At 42.0% G+C, this 17,787-nt stretch overlaps 2 protein-coding genes across 4 annotated transcripts in view; one reads left to right on the top strand and one right to left on the bottom strand.

Annotated features, from left to right (window-relative positions):
• The window catches only part of NDUFB5 (NADH:ubiquinone oxidoreductase subunit B5), a 37,589-nt gene extending 36,680 nt beyond the window's left edge, over positions 1–909 (bottom strand). The window contains exon 1 of the mRNA XM_085899237.1: positions 679–909. Within this exon, the coding sequence (XP_085755363.1) occupies positions 679–775 (97 nt within the window). The 5' untranslated portion in view covers positions 776–909. The remainder of the gene's footprint in view (positions 1–678) is intronic.
• On the top strand, positions 398–16,104 carry MRPL47 (mitochondrial ribosomal protein L47). 3 transcript variants are annotated; one of them, XM_085899234.1, is made up of 8 exons: positions 398–464; positions 1,789–1,903; positions 2,108–2,220; positions 10,771–10,831; positions 11,478–11,574; positions 11,749–11,879; positions 13,967–14,062; positions 14,866–16,104. In XM_085899234.1, the coding sequence occupies exons 1-8, from the start codon at positions 413–415 to the stop codon at positions 14,978–14,980; spliced, it is 780 nt and encodes a 259-aa protein (XP_085755360.1). In that variant the 5' UTR covers positions 398–412; the 3' UTR covers positions 14,981–16,104. The 3 variants fall into 3 exon arrangements, with proteins under 3 accessions (XP_085755360.1, XP_085755361.1, XP_085755362.1); XM_085899235.1 differs by lacking the exon at positions 398–464 and adding an exon at positions 964–1,000; XM_085899236.1 differs by lacking the exon at positions 398–464 and having other exon boundaries at positions 1,736–1,903.
• The last annotated feature ends 1,683 nt before the right edge of the window (positions 16,105–17,787 follow it).

The following is a 17,787-nucleotide window of genomic DNA, read 5'->3' as shown; positions in this document are numbered from 1 at the left end:
TCAGCGTGTTCATTTTCAACGGGTTATCAGTGCACTTGCTGCGGTGCCCCGAGCTCGACGCGTAACACGACCCGACTCAACTCGAAACCCACATCACGTGTTCCTGCTGCCACGACCTTTCCAGGAAGACCGTCCGCACATAAACTACTCCCTGCCTTGAAGACCCTTGGCTTTACCTCCAAGACCGTTGTCCTCTGGTCCCTCCCGAGGGGACGATTCAAGACCTCCACCACCCAAGGTGGACGGACGTGATGTTTTCACCCCGATTCGTCTGTCTGTCCGTTCGTTGTGGACGACTTGGTTTGGTGACAATAATGAGGCGATTCGATTTTACTTCAGGTCCGAATCCAGATCCTGCCCATCGGGTGGGATACAAAACGTAAGCTGTTCTACCTACTCGCAGGTATCAGGTATGCGCTCGACCTGCTGCTCTTCTGCTTCTGCGACGGAACGGCAGCTCACAGGTAAAGTGTATCACCTCATCACCTGTACAACCGACATTGTACAACATCGCATATACCTCAAGGAGTCAAGGGTCTTCGCAAAGCTAATAACCCCCAAAAGAGTAACGAATCAAAATACCCAACTACGTATTATATATACATATACATGGTGAGGACAACACCAAGCGTTTCAGGTCGAAGTCCGTCGCTCGCCCCGCACAACCCAGCCGAATACCTCTGCAGCCCAAGGCGCTCGGAATGAGGCCGGAAGTGCGAGCGAAAGGACGCCAGGCGGTCGCACAAAGCAAGGCAGCCCGGTTCAGCATCGCCATGCTGCTCGTGTGGTGAAGGTGAGTATTTGACCGGGTGCACGGCGCTCTTCCTCTTCTCCCGCTTCTTCTTCTTCTTATTCAACAATAATGGCGTCTTCAGATCTGCGAGGCTCTATATAGGCCACGCTGCTAAAAGGGATTTTTTTTTTTTCAGACTCCAAAAAAAGAGTCAAGTTGGACGTGGAATCAACGCAGTAGCTCTGATGAACCCTCTCGATGGCAGAGGTGACCTTCCTTAGATGTCGTGACCAAACAGTGTGCACGATATTCTAAATAAGGCCTCACTACATATTCCGACACAGTATTAAAACCACCGCTTTTGATTTATCAATGATCCCCCTCCGAATACTGCCGAAAACCCTGTTTGCTTTCCTTCGAAGCTGCCTGCTGTATTTATAACTATTAACCACCCCCAGATCCTCCAAACTGACCCCCTTGGGCCTAGCATCGTGTCATCTCTATTTTCATTGTTCTTTCCCATCCCCAACAGGCAACACGTTACATTTCTTGATATTAAACTGCATCTGCCAATATTTTGCCCGATGTATGAAAGTATTAAATTATTTATATTCATATGAAAGTCTAAATATTTTAAGGTACATATTTAGATTTTAAGGTATTTAGGCTTTTCTGAATTCCATCACCCCTTCTCTCTGTTACTACCATACTTCCAGGCTTTGCGTCATGTGCACATTTCGAGACATGCGGAGTTTTTAATTTTGTAATAACACGTATTACAAAATTGTGTTTAAATTTGGTTGGTGATGATTATTATTATTTTTATTTTCTTTCGTATTCTCAGATCTCGCGTTATTTTTGAGATCTCGCGTTATCTCTAGATCTCAGGTTATTTTAAGATCTCACGTTATTTCTGAGATCTCGCGTTATCGCCAGATCTCGCGTTATCGCCAGATCTCGCGTTATCTCCAGATCTCGCGTTATCTCCAGATCTCGCGTTATTTTGAGATTTCGCGTTTGGTGACGTAATCGAAACATGGCTGCCCCCGTAATAGGTGATGTTGTGCGCTTGACGCGGATGGTAGCTTCGCTTTCTGTGGGCTCCTTGACTCCCACGGCAGCAGTACAACGCCGTGTTACAAGACTCTGGTTCCAAGACTCTCACAAGCGGTGAGATATTTTATTTTTTTCTGGAAATATTTAGACGTCTTGCAAGGTCGTTCATCAAGGCTCTGATGTGATGTGGCAAAAATTGAAACAAACTTTATACAGGTGGCAATGTTTACTTCTGAGGAGATAGGAGAGGATAGATAGGATGCTGCGGACATCTTTTCGTGTTTAAGCAACTGTTGTAATTCCCCTCTCAACCAACAGGCCTCGATGGGACCCTCAACGGTTCTCTCTCCACACATCGGTTTCACGACTCGGCCTTGAAGAATTCTTCGATAATGATCCACAAAACTTGGGCAAAGACACCGTCAAGTCAGGTACAACCAACGATTGTGTCCTTATTTCACTCCCTCCACATTGTAGATTTTATCTCCTCATTGTAGTTTTTATCTCCTCATTGTAGTTTTTATCTCCTCATTGTAGTTTTTATCCCCTCCTCATTGTAGTTTTTATCCCCTCCACATTGTAGTTTTTATCCCTCCACATTGTAGTTTTTATCCCCTCCACATTGTAGATTTTGTCCCCTCCACATTGTAGTTTTTATCCCTCCACATTGTAGTTTTTATCCCCTCCACATTGTAGTTTTTATCCCCTCCACATTGTAGTTTTTATCCCCTCCACATTGTAGTTTTTATACCCTCCACATTGTAGTTTTTATCCCCTCCACATTGTAGTTTTTATCCCCTCCACATTGTAGTTTTTATCCCCTCCACATTGTAGTTTTTATCCCCTCCACATTGTAGTTTTTATCCCCTCCACATTGTAGTTTTTATCCCCTCCACATTGTAGTTTTTATCCCCTCCACATTGTAGTTTTTATCCCCTCCACATTGTAGTTTTTATCCCCTCCACATTGTAGTTTTTATCCCCTCCACATTGTAGTTTTTATTCCTTCCTCGTTGTAGTTTTTATCCCCTCCACATTGTAGTTTTTATCTCCACATTGTAGTTTTTATCCCCTCCACATTGTAGTTTTTATCCCCTCCACATTGTAGTTTTTATCCCCTCCACATTGTAGTTTTTATCTCCACATTGTAGTTTTTATCCCCTCCACATTGTAGTTTTTATCCCCTCCACATTGTAGTTTTTATCCCCTCCACATTGTAGTTTTTATCTCCACATTGTAGTTTTTATCCCCTCCACATTGTAGTTTTTATCCCCTCCACATTGTAGTTTTTATTCCCTCCTCGTTGTAGTTTTTATCCCCTCCACATTGTAGTTTTTATCCCTCCACATTGTAGTTTTTATACCCTCCACATTGTAGTTTTTATACCCTCCACATTGTAGTTTTTATCCCCTCCACATTGTAGTTTTTATCCCCTCCACATTGTAGTTTTTATCCCCTCCACATTGTAGTTTTTATCCCCTCCTCATTGTAGTTTTTATCCCCTCCACATTGTAGTTTTTATCCCCTCCACATTGTAGTTTTTATCCCCTCCACATTGTAGTTTTTATCCCCTCCACATTGTAGTTTTTATCCCCTCCACATTGTAGTTTTTATCCCCTCCACATTGTAGTTTTTATCCCCTCCACATTGTAGTTTTTATCCCCTCCACATTGTAGTTTTTATCCCCTCCACATTGTAGTTTTTATCCCCTCCACATTGTAGTTTTTATCCCCTCCACATTGTAGTTTTTATCCCCTCCACATTGTAGTTTTTATCCCCTCCACATTGTAGTTTTTATCCCCTCCACATTGTAGTTTTTATCCCCTCCACATTGTAGTTTTTATCCCCTCCACATTGTAGTTTTTATTCCCTCCTCGTTGTAGTTTTTATCCCCTCCACATTGTAGTTTTTATCCCCTCCACATTGTAGTTTTTATCCCTCCACATTGTAGTTTTTATACCCTCCACATTGTAGTTTTTATACCCTCCACATTGTAGTTTTTATACCCTCCACATTGTAGTTTTTATCCCCTCCACATTGTAGTTTTTATCCCCTCCACATTGTAGTTTTTATCCCCTCCTCGTTGTAGTTTTTATCCCCTCCTCATTGTAGTTTTTATCCCCTCCTCATTGTAGTTTTTATCCCCTCCACATTGTAGTTTTTATCCCCTCCACATTGTAGTTTTTATCCCCTCCACATTGTAGTTTTTATCCCCTCCACATTGTAGTTTTTATCCCCTCCACATTGTAGTTTTTATCCCCTCCACATTGTAGTTTTTATCCCCTCCACATTGTAGTTTTTATCTCCACATTGTAGTTTTTATCCCCTCCACATTGTAGTTTTTATCCCCTCCACATTGTAGTTTTTATCCCCTCCACATTGTAGTTTTTATCCCCTCCACATTGTAGTTTTTATCCCCTCCACATTGTAGTTTTTATCCCCTCCACATTGTAGTTTTTATCCCCTCCACATTGTAGTTTTTATTCCTTCCTCGTTGTAGTTTTTATCCCCTCCACATTGTAGTTTTTATCTCCACATTGTAGTTTTTATCCCCTCCACATTGTAGTTTTTATCCCCTCCACATTGTAGTTTTTATCCCCTCCACATTGTAGTTTTTATCCCCTCCACATTGTAGTTTTTATCCCCTCCACATTGTAGGTTTTATCCCCTCCACATTGTAGTTTTTATCCCCTCCACATTGTAGTTTTTATCCCCTCCACATTGTAGTTTTTATCCCCTCCACATTGTAGTTTTTATCCCCTCCACATTGTAGTTTTTATTCCCTCCTCGTTGTAGTTTTTATCCCCTCCACATTGTAGTTTTTATCCCTCCACATTGTAGTTTTTATACCCTCCACATTGTAGTTTTTATACCCTCCACATTGTAGTTTTTATCCCCTCCACATTGTAGTTTTTATCCCCTCCACATTGTAGTTTTTATCCCCTCCACATTGTAGTTTTTATCCCCTCCACATTGTAGTTTTTATCCCCTCCTCATTGTAGTTTTTATCCCCTCCACATTGTAGTTTTTATCCCCTCCACATTGTAGTTTTTATCCCCTCCACATTGTAGTTTTTATCCCCTCCACATTGTAGTTTTTATCCCCTCCACATTGTAGTTTTTATCCCCTCCACATTGTAGTTTTTATCCCCTCCACATTGTAGTTTTTATCCCCTCCACATTGTAGTTTTTATCCCCTCCACATTGTAGTTTTTATCCCCTCCACATTGTAGTTTTTATCCCCTCCACATTGTAGTTTTTATCCCCTCCACATTGTAGTTTTTATCCCCTCCACATTGTAGTTTTTATCCCCTCCACATTGTAGTTTTTATCCCCTCCACATTGTAGTTTTTATTCCCTCCTCGTTGTAGTTTTTATCCCCTCCACATTGTAGTTTTTATCCCCTCCACATTGTAGTTTTTATCCCTCCACATTGTAGTTTTTATACCCTCCACATTGTAGTTTTTATACCCTCCACATTGTAGTTTTTATACCCTCCACATTGTAGTTTTTATCCCCTCCACATTGTAGTTTTTATCCCCTCCACATTGTAGTTTTTATCCCCTCCTCATTGTAGTTTTTATCCCCTCCTCATTGTAGTTTTTATCCCCTCCTCATTGTAGTTTTTATCCCCTCCACATTGTAGTTTTTATCCCCTCCACATTGTAGTTTTTATCCCCTCCACATTGTAGTTTTTATCCCCTCCACATTGTAGTTTTTATCCCCTCCACATTGTAGTTTTTATCCCCTCCACATTGTAGTTTTTATCCCCTCCACATTGTAGTTTTTATCCCCTCCACATTGTAGTTTTTATCTCCACATTGTAGTTTTTATCCCCTCCACATTGTAGTTTTTATCCCCTCCACATTGTAGTTTTTATCCCCTCCACATTGTAGTTTTTATTCCCTCCTCGTTGTAGTTTTTATCCCCTCCACATTGTAGTTTTTATCCCCTCCACATTGTAGTTTTTATCCCCTCCACATTGTAGTTTTTATCCCCTCCACATTGTAGTTTTTATCCCCTCCACATTGTAGTTTTTATCCCCTCCACATTGTAGTTTTTATCCCCTCCACATTGTAGTTTTTATCCCCTCCACATTGTAGTTTTTATCCCCTCCTCATTGTAGTTTTTATCCCCTCCACATTGTAGTTTTTATCCCCTCCACATTGTAGTTTTTATCCCCTCCACATTGTAGTTTTTATCCCCTCCTCATTGTAGTTTTTATCCCCTCCTCATTGTAGTTTTTATCCCCTCCTCATTGTAGTTTTTATCCCCTCCACATTGTAGTTTTTATCCCCTCCACATTGTAGTTTTTATCCCCTCCACATTGTAGTTTTTATCCCCTCCTCATTGTAGTTTTTATCCCCTCCTCATTGTAGTTTTTATCCCCTCCTCATTGTAGTTTTTATCCCCTCCTCATTGTAGTTTTTATCCCCTCCACATTGTAGTTTTTATCCCCTCCTCATTGTAGTTTTTATCCCCTCCTCATTGTAGTTTTTATCCCCTCCACATTGTAGTTTTTATCCCCTCCACATTGTAGTTTTTATCCCCTCCACATTGTAGTTTTTATCCCCTCCACATTGTAGTTTTTATCCCCTCCACATTGTAGTTTTTATCCCCTCCTCATTGTAGTTTTTATACCCTCCACATTGTAGTTTTTATCCCCTCCACATTGTAGTTTTTATCCCCTCCACATTGTAGTTTTTATCCCCTCCACATTGTAGTTTTTATACCCTCCACATTGTAGTTTTTATCCCCTCCACATTGTAGTTTTTATCCCCTCCACATTGTAGTTTTTATCCCCTCCACATTGTAGTTTTTATCCCCTCCACATTGTAGTTTTTATCCCCTCCACATTGTAGTTTTTATCCCCTCCACATTGTAGTTTTTATCCCCTCTACATTGTAGTTTTTATCCCCTCCTCATTGTAGTTTTTATCCCCTCCACATTGTAGTTTTTATACCCTCCACATTGTAGTTTTTATCCCCTCCTCATTGTAGTTTTTATCCCCTCCACATTGTAGTTTTTATCCCCTCCTCATTGTAGTTTTATCCCCTCCTCATTGTAGTTTTTATCCCCTCCACATTGTAGTTTTTATACCCTCCACATTGTAGTTTTTATCCCTCCACATTGTAGTTTTTATCCCTCCACATTGTAGTTTTTATACCCTCCACATTGTAGATTTTGTCCCCTCCACATTGTGGTTTTTGTCCCCTCCACATTGTAGTTTTTATCCCCTCCACATTGTAGTTTTTATCCCCTCCCCATTGTAGTTTTTATCCCCTCCACATTGTAGTTTTTATCCCCTCCACATTGTGGTTTTTATCCCCTTCCCTCCACATTGTAGTTTTTATCCCCTCCTCATTGTAGTTTTTATTCCCTCCTCGTTGTAGTTTTTATCCCCTCCACATTGTGGTTTTTATCCCCTTCCCTCCACATTGTAGTTTTTATCCCCTCCACATTGTAGTTTTTATCCCCTCCTCATTGTAGTTTTTATTCCCTCCTCATTGTTTCCGTTGTCTGTCCGTTCGTCTGTCCGTATTTTCGTTTACACGATAACTCAAGAAGCAAATTGTAGAATTTCATCAAACTCGGTAAAAAGGTAAAGTAAGACAGGTCAATTGAGTGATTATATTTTGGGCCAGATGTGATAAAGGTCAAGGTCAAACTCTGAAATTTCACTGTTTACGCCCTAACTCAAGAAATAAAAGACACAATTTCACTAAACTTTGTACAAATGTAAAGTTAGACGGGGCAATTAACTGATTAGATTTTGGGCCAGATATGATAAAGGTCAAGGGTCAAATATGTCAATACTCAAGTGTTTGTGTGGGAGAGTGGAGGCACACCCGTCGATTGCGCACAGTCAAATCACTCTAGTTTTTTTTTTGAATATCATTTGTCATTTGATCCTCACACGTTATGTATAGTTGAGGTCAGGGCAGCATTTTTGCCTTTTTTTTATTTTAAATTTTTTTTGCATTTTTAAAGGGATAAATTTTAATATTTGGGATACTTTTTTTGGTAAAAGTACGTATCGAATCTGCTGTCGAGAAACCGCGACTCGAGAGGTTCTTTTTAATAGCTTCAAAGGATTCCACGAAGCTTTCTCAAAACTATGTTCCTTTGTAGAAGAATAGACAGGAATCCGAATGGTGGGCAGGACTGTACGTCTGCTAATCAGCCTGATGGGGGCGACGCCGTTACACATTTGCCTCAAATGACGTGTATATGGACATCGAATAATATCAGCAGAAATATCTTTGCCAAGGGAAATCCCTTGTTTTTCAGTGTAATATTTATGAAAATAAAATATCGAGTGCCTCACATGGGACACACGTGATCACGAACCCTCCTGCAGTCACAGTATCAAGGTCAAGGCGAACCACGTGATCAAGAACCTCTTGATTCGCGGTTTCTCGACAGCAGATTCGCTACGCACTTTTTCTGACGCTAAACTATACTTTTAACTTTTTTTTTTTTTAAACCTTATTTAAATGGTTGAATCATTTTTGTATATTTTCTTTTCTTACGGTGATAGAATGTGGTTATGTAATGTTTGGACCAGGACAGTTTGGTACAAGTAATGTACTACTCCGCCATGGCATATTGGATGTGTTCAAACATCGACACTCGCATGTCCACTTCCTGTCCAACCTTGAAGAGCTCTTTGTTTGATATTTTATTTAACTACCCACAAATACAATGCCAAAATGAAAGTGTCAATTCACTGCAGAACTAAAGACAAAATTCCTGTGTTTTCGAAGTGGTCGAGAAGAATAAATGGAAAGCCTGGTGTCTGGTTTGTCGAGCTGGTACGTAGTACATGTCTGTGGTTAATAAAGGTGTTATTGATTTACAGTCTCGTGCGGATCCGGACAAGCACATTATTTCCAGTAATAATTCAGTATTTCGACTGGAAGAACGGCGGTTTGCAATAAAAATAAATCAAGGTCTGGGACACACCGAAACGAGACTGCCGACACGATTGCGTAAAGGAAACTTTTGAAAAGAGTGTCCCCTTTTTATTACTTTTTTTCAGTGTCCTCCTCCAGCATGTCCTCTTGTTTGAAAGCTCAAATATGGTCACCCTAGTTTTGAAGGGTGCCGAGCCTGGTGTTTAGGGTCCTGAGTTCAAGACCCGTTGGCCGCTGAATTAATGTACACCAGGAGGTTGACTCAGCCTGTCATCCTTCCGAGGTCGGCAAAATGAGTACCAGTGTACTGGTAAGGGGGGCACTGCATCAGTGGCATAGCCACGTCCCAACCAATGATGCAAGCAGCAGCCACAGGCTGCACTCGATAGAGAGAAGGGTGCAGTACATTAAATGGCGTAATTGCATACGATGTGTGCTTTGAAAAGTTGATGTAAGAGATCCTTTTAGGCATATCTCTTGGTTATGGGTACAAATTGGATGAGTGTAGGTTTCCATAAGTTGGGGCAGTGCCTTTAACACACCATTTCACAGTAGTGATATTCGGGGCAAAAGTGAGTGTCGAGCCACAGAATGTTTTTTTGGGGTATTGGGAGAGACTAGATCCGGTGGACTCGAGGTGCTTGAATAGTCTTGATTCTTAGCACCGTCGAAAAATTGTTCCGTCTCAGCTCGAGGCTCGTGGAAACGAGGTGACGGCAAAACAAAGCAACAAACCCACAGTTGCAGATGAACAAAGGAATGAACAAGCCGGTCGTCGACGAGGGATCCGCTAGGATCGAAGCGTTGGATACGATGCTTTTCATTCTGACCGATCCACCGACGAAGATTCATTGCCGAGACGTATTGGTTCATATACAATTGTTCCTCTGCCTGGCAAGATTTTTTCCTATTACGTATTTTGTCAACTGGCACTCCTCATAAAAAATGACGCTAAATAGACACGCTATTTTTGAAGGACTACCATTTGAAAAATAATCGGTTTGCTGGTTTGTGCTGTGGAGCTTCGCGTGACAGACACACGGACAGACACACGGACAGACACACGGACACAGACACACACACACGGACACGGACACACAGACAGACACAGACAGACAGACAGACAGACACACACAGACGGAAAACCCGACAATAAGGGATATCTAGCATATATAGCGAATCCAATGAACAGGAAAAGAGAGAAAACACAGTGACCTGCAAATAATAGTGTTGGGTTGGGAGGTGGGGTGGTTATGTGGATAGAAGAGATTGAGACCAGGGATGGGGGCTGATGTGAGTTGGTAGTGGACCACCTGCTTGAAGCCTTTGAATGGAATTGTGGAATTGAACAGTTTATGGAATGTAGTTCCAAAAAAAGGGAGAGCAGCAATAAAAGATTTAAGGTGTACAGTTAACTTTGATTTTTTTTTAACATTTTTTTTTTCTAGTCACCCCCACCTGGAGTTTAACTGGGAGGGGGTTGCTTGAAAAATATTGCTCGGGTTGTAAAAACGTGACGTCAGAGAATCATTACACTGCTGTCTTTTATTGATGAAAATGCTCCTCTGAGATCTGCTCGGACTCTCTTACCGCTCGCTCGCCTCTGCTGTGATAAAACTTCAAGTACCCAAAGTACGTACGGCCGATGTGGGTGGCTCCAATGAGTGGGAAGCTTCTTTTGATCTCAAAGTTCTTCCTACCCAGACTTGTACCACGGTTTGCTCGTTCAATTCATTTGTAGATTTAAAGATCTGACACTTTAATTAAATATATGGTACAACAGCCTGTTTGGAATTGTTTTTGTCCTCGCTGCGGAACCTTCGTCGTATCATAATGTAGCCTGGTGCAGTCCAGAGAGAATCGTTCGTGCACAAAGATAGCACAGATTATAAATCGCACGTCTTGCGCTGTTCGTTCTGGTACGTTTTCGCTTTTCCATGAGCTGTGCATTCTTCAGCTTTTTTTGTCGGGCGATTGGGGGGGGGGAAGTCAACAGCCCATCCAAATTATGCCCGTTTGAGTTAAATTTATTGATAACTGGATTTTTGTTTCATGAATTCATCAAGGAGACTCGTGGGCTGTGGAACTACTTCGTCAGAAAGGCAGTGAGGATCTTCACAAGCTCTGGTGAGTGTTTGTTTGAAGGTTTCCTCCCACCCACACCCCCCCCGCCCCTTTTCCAAGGACCTTTCACACTAAGCACCTTAGCACGAGTGTCTCTTGGAATAGACCATGGCCATTAACACTGGAGTTCGTGAATAAGCTTTTGCCTTTGTTGCACATTGTTGTTCTTCTTCAACGGCCATAATTATTCCCACGTTCTTGTTGGGATCGCCTGGGGAAACTTGACATAAGTCTTTCACGAACCAGCTGCCCAGGCCTGACGTTTGACTAATGTTAGGGCAGGAATTTGGAATTTGGCCAGGGTGGCAGAAGGACACCGTGGGATCTTTAACGTCCACCAACTCGCGTCAGCCGACGGAACTGCCTGTGAAACAACGGGATGACAGTTTATAACTGGGTCGAGATTCAAACCCAGGCTAGACAGCTTAGAGCTGAGTGTGCGTACGTCCAGGCCATCCAGCTAGCCACTCTTAACCATTGTTGGACACATTATTGTTTTACATTTTGTAAAAAAGATTATTTTAAGTTTCAGAATTGTTGATTGTGAGAATAACACGTCGAGGGTGGATTTCAAAAAGCTGAAACGTGCGACGCTCATTATTTTGACAAATGACTCCCTGTTAGTTGACTGTTATCTGTGTCCATGCAGGTACATATTGCTGAAGGAACGAAATATGCTTCTGACCTTGCAACAAGAGGCAAAGCGGCAAAAACTTCCGATGATTAGTCCAGAGCGACTTGACAAGGTGCAACTTGAACTGGTCTTTGTAAAGACGTGGTGTAAATACTTGGTTTCTTTGAATGCCCAGATATTGCATCAGTAGCATTCGTCCTGTCGTATTGCACTCCACAATCAATATATATATATATATATATTTTTAATTGACTTAATTAATTTCAAATCGATGCCACGGGAACAGGTGAAGACATCTATGGATGGAATAGACCAGGTCGTGGAGGAGCGAGCGAGAGCACTGCGACTGCTCCAAACCGGCCGAGAATACGGTCGCCCTGCGGAAAGTCGCGTTAACGTCTTCGGCATATCCCACTGGTGAGCCCAGGGCATTTGGCAGAGGGTGATTGTTTCACTTTAACCTTCAAAAATGCAGCCTGTGCTTGCACATTCTACATTTAAAAAGAGTAATATAAGCATTTTGTGTTGGGTGGCAAAACTTCGGTTGCCACAAAATGAGATTGCGAAGAATCAATAAAAGCAAATCGTCAATTATATAGGCAGCAATAAGTACATGGATAAAGAGCGTTCTGAAAGTTTAAAGAGAAGAAGGTCTGCGGTGTAATCATCCAGGATGTAATGGTAGAGGAGGTTTGGCAAGTTTTTATGCCAATGCAGTCGGAGGCATGATGTTTTTGAGTTGTTCGTCCGTCATAATTACCTCCACCACCGAAGGTGAAGGAGGTTGTGTTTTCACCCCTTTCTGTCTGTTTGTCTGTCTGCATACAGGATATCTCAAAAAAATTGTGGACGGATCCGGACAAAATTTTGTTGACCTGTTGGGTGTGTGACAAGGACGAACTAGTTCGATTTTGGTGAAGATCTGAATACGAGAATGATTTAATTTTTAAAGTGATTCTTCGCCATTGAGATATAGATCCAAAAACCATATAGTACTATATGGCATGATATTTCAAAAATGTATCGGGCCCGATGTGTTCTCGTGGATCACGCATTACGTGGCGGACGTATGCGCCCGACCGAGTGCCCTTCTCGTTTTGTAACTGCAATAACTTGTGAATCGCTGAATGGACTTTGAGCAAACTTGGTACAAGTATGTATTTTGATACAAAGATGAAGCGATTCGATTTTGCAGTTTACTGGATTTAAACTGGTGTACAAGCAGAGCTGTTCGAGGACAGATGCATCAACAACAAGACTGAGCATTCCACATTGCATAGCCTTGCTCGGGTTTATAGATTGCAGTCGATCTGAGAACCAGTAGCCACTCGCTCAACGACATACACAATGCTTCGGGAATGGTTATGGTCCCTGGGAAGTGAATGGAAAATCCCTAATGCACATTCAAAGTGTGAAATCAACTTGTGGTTAAGTTTAGACGCCTTTATTGAACCGTGCCGAAGACATATAGAATGTGGTGTTCAAGTCCAGTGCCCATGGCCTTGAAGCATACGTCAAAGCACAGATGATGCGGGAAAACACACTTGGGAGGGGGGGGCATGAATCATCATTCATTCATTTCGTGTGCAACCTGTGATTGCTGCGAGTGATGGAGCAACCACTGATGGAGCGCCCCATGCTGGTTCGGGAAGAAATTTGAAATTTGGCCATGGTGCCCGGCGATAGCTCGCCTACTCTTCGTGAAAGACGCCGTGCGATCTTCAACGCCCACCAACTCCTGCTGGCAGATGAGATGCTCGTTTAATGTCCGCGGCGAGATTCCCGTTTGATGTCCTTCCGAGGGACGGCGCACATCGATGAATGTCCGTGCCTGTGAAACGCCGGGATGACAGTTTATCGCTTGACCAAAATTCAAACCCAGGCAAGACAGCTTTACGGTGAGTGCGCGTACCTCGAGGCCATCCTGCCAGCCCACGGGCACGGATAACCTTGATATAATCCACCGAATTGCTGTTGTGCTGCATGGTGGATCACAACTTCAAACACGGTTACACAGTGATTGCTTGACATTTCTACTCGAGTCCAAACTCTCTCCTTGAAATGGCAGGATAAGCACTCGCATGGCACCTCGTTCTTCTTTCACAAATAATATTCCTGCTGGTGCAAGTCACAGATTGGTCGACTATACTAACTCGTATGCTTGCAATTTTTTTGTTTTTCTCTTTGCTGGTGGGATGTGAGCGTCGACAGTCTCTATGAATCAAGAGAGAGTGTTTGATTGACTGGAAATTTAGTGTTGTATGAAGTCTTTGGCTAGTGTGTGTGTGTGTGTGTGTGTGTGTGTGTGTGTGTGTGTGTGTGTGTGTGTGTGTGTGTGTGTGTGTGTGTGTGTGTGTGTGTGTGTGTGTGTGTGTGTGTGTGTGTGTGTGTGTCGATTATATATAATTTTAATTTTCGTTTTATATTTTCGATTTGTGTTTTATATTTTCGAAATTATCCACCTTTCCCTGCTTTCCTGACTCTCACACTCACATTCCTCCTAGGTATAAATATCGTGAATATCCCATTCCATGGCACCTAAACAAAAGGTACAGAAAGAAACGCTTCTTTACTCCATCGTTTGTCCAACCCTTCATCAGGTATGAAAATCTTTTTTATACTCCATTGCCTTTTCATCGTCTTTGTCTGCCGACCCCCACATTGCACTGTGCTTGGTGATTTTGGTGATATTTGGAACCACTGAACCAACTTGAACATCAATGCTTATGTAATTTGATTATACGTTGAAATCTGTGCAGCAACTATTTTAGTTTTTTTTTATATCGTTTGATGAGAAAAAGGTCTCGATTCGGCTTTTGATTTAAAACCAGCGGATAAACCCGTCGAGGAAAGTCCTGGATTTGATGGGATGGTTATTAAAACATGAGCCTGGTGTTGGCTTGATGGTTAGCGTGGTGTGCTTGGGACCCTAGGATCCTGAGTTCAAATCCCACTCGGCTGTTGAATTAATACCAGGTGGGATTGACTCTGCCTGTCATCCTTCTGAGGTCGGCAAAATGAGTGCCAGCTTGCTGGTATCCAGTGTTGGAGTGGCGACCCGTCCAGGATTGTACCCGATAGCCAAGGAGACTGCTTAGGCAGCACCAACGCTCTGCACATAGTGTGGTCCCGATGGATGTAATCCGCTGACGGAATGCCACTGGAATGGAATGCCATGATGTCATCCAGCATGATGAACAGTTTGAGAAAAGTCTTCTTTTGACCAGGCCAAACTGAATAAACATAGTTGTAAGTAAATGTAGTTGTGGTAAGCAGAACTAAGATTAGACAGACAGACACCACCTTTTTGTACAGAATACTTGGTAGCTTGTACATGGTATTATTCTTTGCACATTTTCCCGTTATCTTCACAATGCTCCACCACCCATTGCTTGCACTGCAGATTGAGGATCGAAAAGTCTATTCGGCAAAAGGCGCAACGGCTTCGATTGGAGAAACAGAAAGCAAAGTTGCATGCTGAGAAATTTCCACCCAGAGAGGAAGAAGCAACCAGTTAACATGTGCGAGCCAAGTTTCCACCTTTTTCTCTGTGAGCAAAGCCAATCCAGGAAGCATTGCTGCTCGACTGGTAGTGATGAAATCACTGCCATTTGCATTGTGGGAAATACTGGACCGGCATCGTATTGTGTACATTCTAACAAACGAGGTTTTCGATGCCTTGTTACGGATTTCTTTGGTATTATTGAACATTTATGGAAGCCATCACTACAACTGCTGGACAAATCGATGTTAATGGAAGAGCGAACATAAGATTGAAGGTTTGCGTTTTGGCATTGCCACAGTACATAGTGAGTGAATGTGGGATGTTCACGTTTTTAATACTCCATAAACAAACAAACAAACAAACAAAAAACACATTTGGGGAGAATTTATAATTTGGTCGATGTATCTGGGTATATATATATATATATATATTTTGCAATTGGAGTTCACCAATGAAGTGGCCATTTTTCACATCTGAGATGTTAGTCCACTCATCTTTACTTTAATTGCACTGTAATGACCAGACATGCCAATGGGAAAGAAATATTAATATCGGTTAAACAAACAAAAAAAAACTTTGAAACTGATCCGGCTCACTGAGGAACTTCCTGTTGAACGTGCACAGCTTCATTGACAGTGCAAAGATGTCAGCCCGCGTGTATCGGGCATATAAGTACCTGCCTTGTCTAATTGAGCCATCATGATTATTATTGATTCGATTTGTTCTTCGTTTGAACTGAAAACGACCTTTGTATGGTTTCAACCCCCCACCTGCCCCTTCCCAACCAAATTTGCTTGTGTAACCAAGTTGTTTGTTGGAGTTGGCTTTGGTTTGTTTCAAATCGTTATATTTCCTGCATTACAATCTCTCTCTGACTTTTGATGAACCATGAATTAACAAAAGCATTCTTGGTTGATTACTGATTCACCGTTTACCGTTACAAAAGTTATTTTGATACCAGTCATGATTGGCGTGAACCGTTGCATTGCGGTTGATCCCAACTTGTTTTCTGGAGTTGGGATTGACCACAATCCAAGGCAACGAACAAACTCATCAATGTCGTAAGAATGAAGGCTCAGGCCCACCATATGTTTGAAAGTTGCTTTCATCAGATAATAAAAGTAGTACTGAGATTCATCCCCACTCTGTTTTGGTTTTGTGACTCATGACAAGGTGCATAATAGTTGCATCATGGAGAAATAGTTTGTAAAGCCGAAATAAACATGTAACCATATTTGGGGGCTCGAGACCAGATGGAGAGCTTTGTTGATGTTGTGGTCCACGAAATGTAGAACAAAATACCAATCACAAGTTACCCTGGAAGAAGTGAGAGTCGACCACTGTGTGGACTAGTCTCGTACAACATCACACCAAGCAGGACAGCCAGATTAACCCCCTTGAGTCTGTGCAAGTTATTAATGAGCTAGCTGTGTTTTTTTTATATACATAATTGAGGCTCGTGGAAGAGCGAGTATACTGAAAGGATCACGATGCAAAAGGAACAGGAGATATGGAGGAAAGGAAACAATAGCAGAATTGAAGGCCAAGATAGAGGGAGACTTGGACAAACAATTGTGGAGGAGGGGGCTGGAGATGATGCATGGGGTGGACAATAAAGATACAGAAGGGAAAACTGGAAATTTGGAAGGAACAGGGTGGGTTAGCCAGGGAAGAAAAGATCATGGTTTTGTATTGGGGACGATCTGAGATTGTGGTGGACAGCTGTGTGGAAGACATGGAGGGAAGAATGAGATTGAAGATGTGGAAGTTTGCTCCACAGGTGGGGAAAAACCAACAATCTGGAAAATGGTAATTCTGAGACCAACTTGCTGACAAAGTCAGAATCCAAATTCTCAATACTGCTGCCTTCAGCCAACTTAACCCACAATCTCTGGAAGTGGTGCCAGTCTAATCCTTATCTTAGGCCACCACCTTATCCCAAACACCATGTTTTATCCAGTAGTAGATGATATGCAGCATCACTCAAAAATAGAATAGGTTATTTTTAATGCAGCCTGTGGCTGATGGTTGCATCCTTTGCTGGGAGTGTGGCTGTGCCACTGATGCAGTGCCCCGTTACCAGTAACCTGGTACTCATTTTTGCCGATCTTGGAAAGATGACAGGTTGAGTCAATCCATCTGGTGTTTAACGGCATGACGGGCTTAAACTAGCCACCTTAACTGTGGGAAAATATCTCATGAATGTAGTCTGCCATTTTAAATTACTTTTTCAACAGGAGCCTTTCCTTTGGTGATGAGGTGTGACCCATCTCAATATGGTGGTTGCTATGCAGGGGGACATTACAAGTCAAGTAAGATCTTTGGGTGGAAGTCAGGAAGCCCATTCAAAAAGCATTGCATGGAGCAGCGATCTTCACAATTTAGAAGGGGGCCACTTTTGCCGATAAGACATCAGTTACAGCCGCCACACCGCCTGCAAGACTCAATGGCTGTTATTAGGCCCTGCCTCCACATACTTTTTTATTTTTATTTTGTGGTTACTGGACTGCAAGCGTAATTGTTTGCATACTGCCATCTACTAATGTACTGTCACCAAAAATATTGGCACCCTTGCATTTTTTTCAAATAATGCACTATTTCTTCCAGAAAATTGTTGAAATAAAAAAAATTAAAAATTGGTATCCACAAATGTATTTCTTTGGTTTGCAGTGGAACAAAACAAAAAAAAAGCTGAAAAAAATTACTAAATCTCAGGTTATTCCACAGAGAAATCCTAAAATGGCCCGGACAATATTATTGGCACCTTTTAGAAGTTGTTTGAAATAATTATATTTCAAGCAGGTGATTCTCCTTTACTCT

This window comes from Eptatretus burgeri, chromosome 10, assembly GCF_056783735.1.
Source record: "Eptatretus burgeri isolate ZD-2024b chromosome 10, Ebu_testis_v1, whole genome shotgun sequence".
NCBI lineage: Eukaryota > Metazoa > Chordata > Myxini > Myxiniformes > Myxinidae > Eptatretus > Eptatretus burgeri.
Note: the sequence above shows the minus strand (reverse complement) of the source record. Positions and strands in the feature narration are given on the sequence as shown.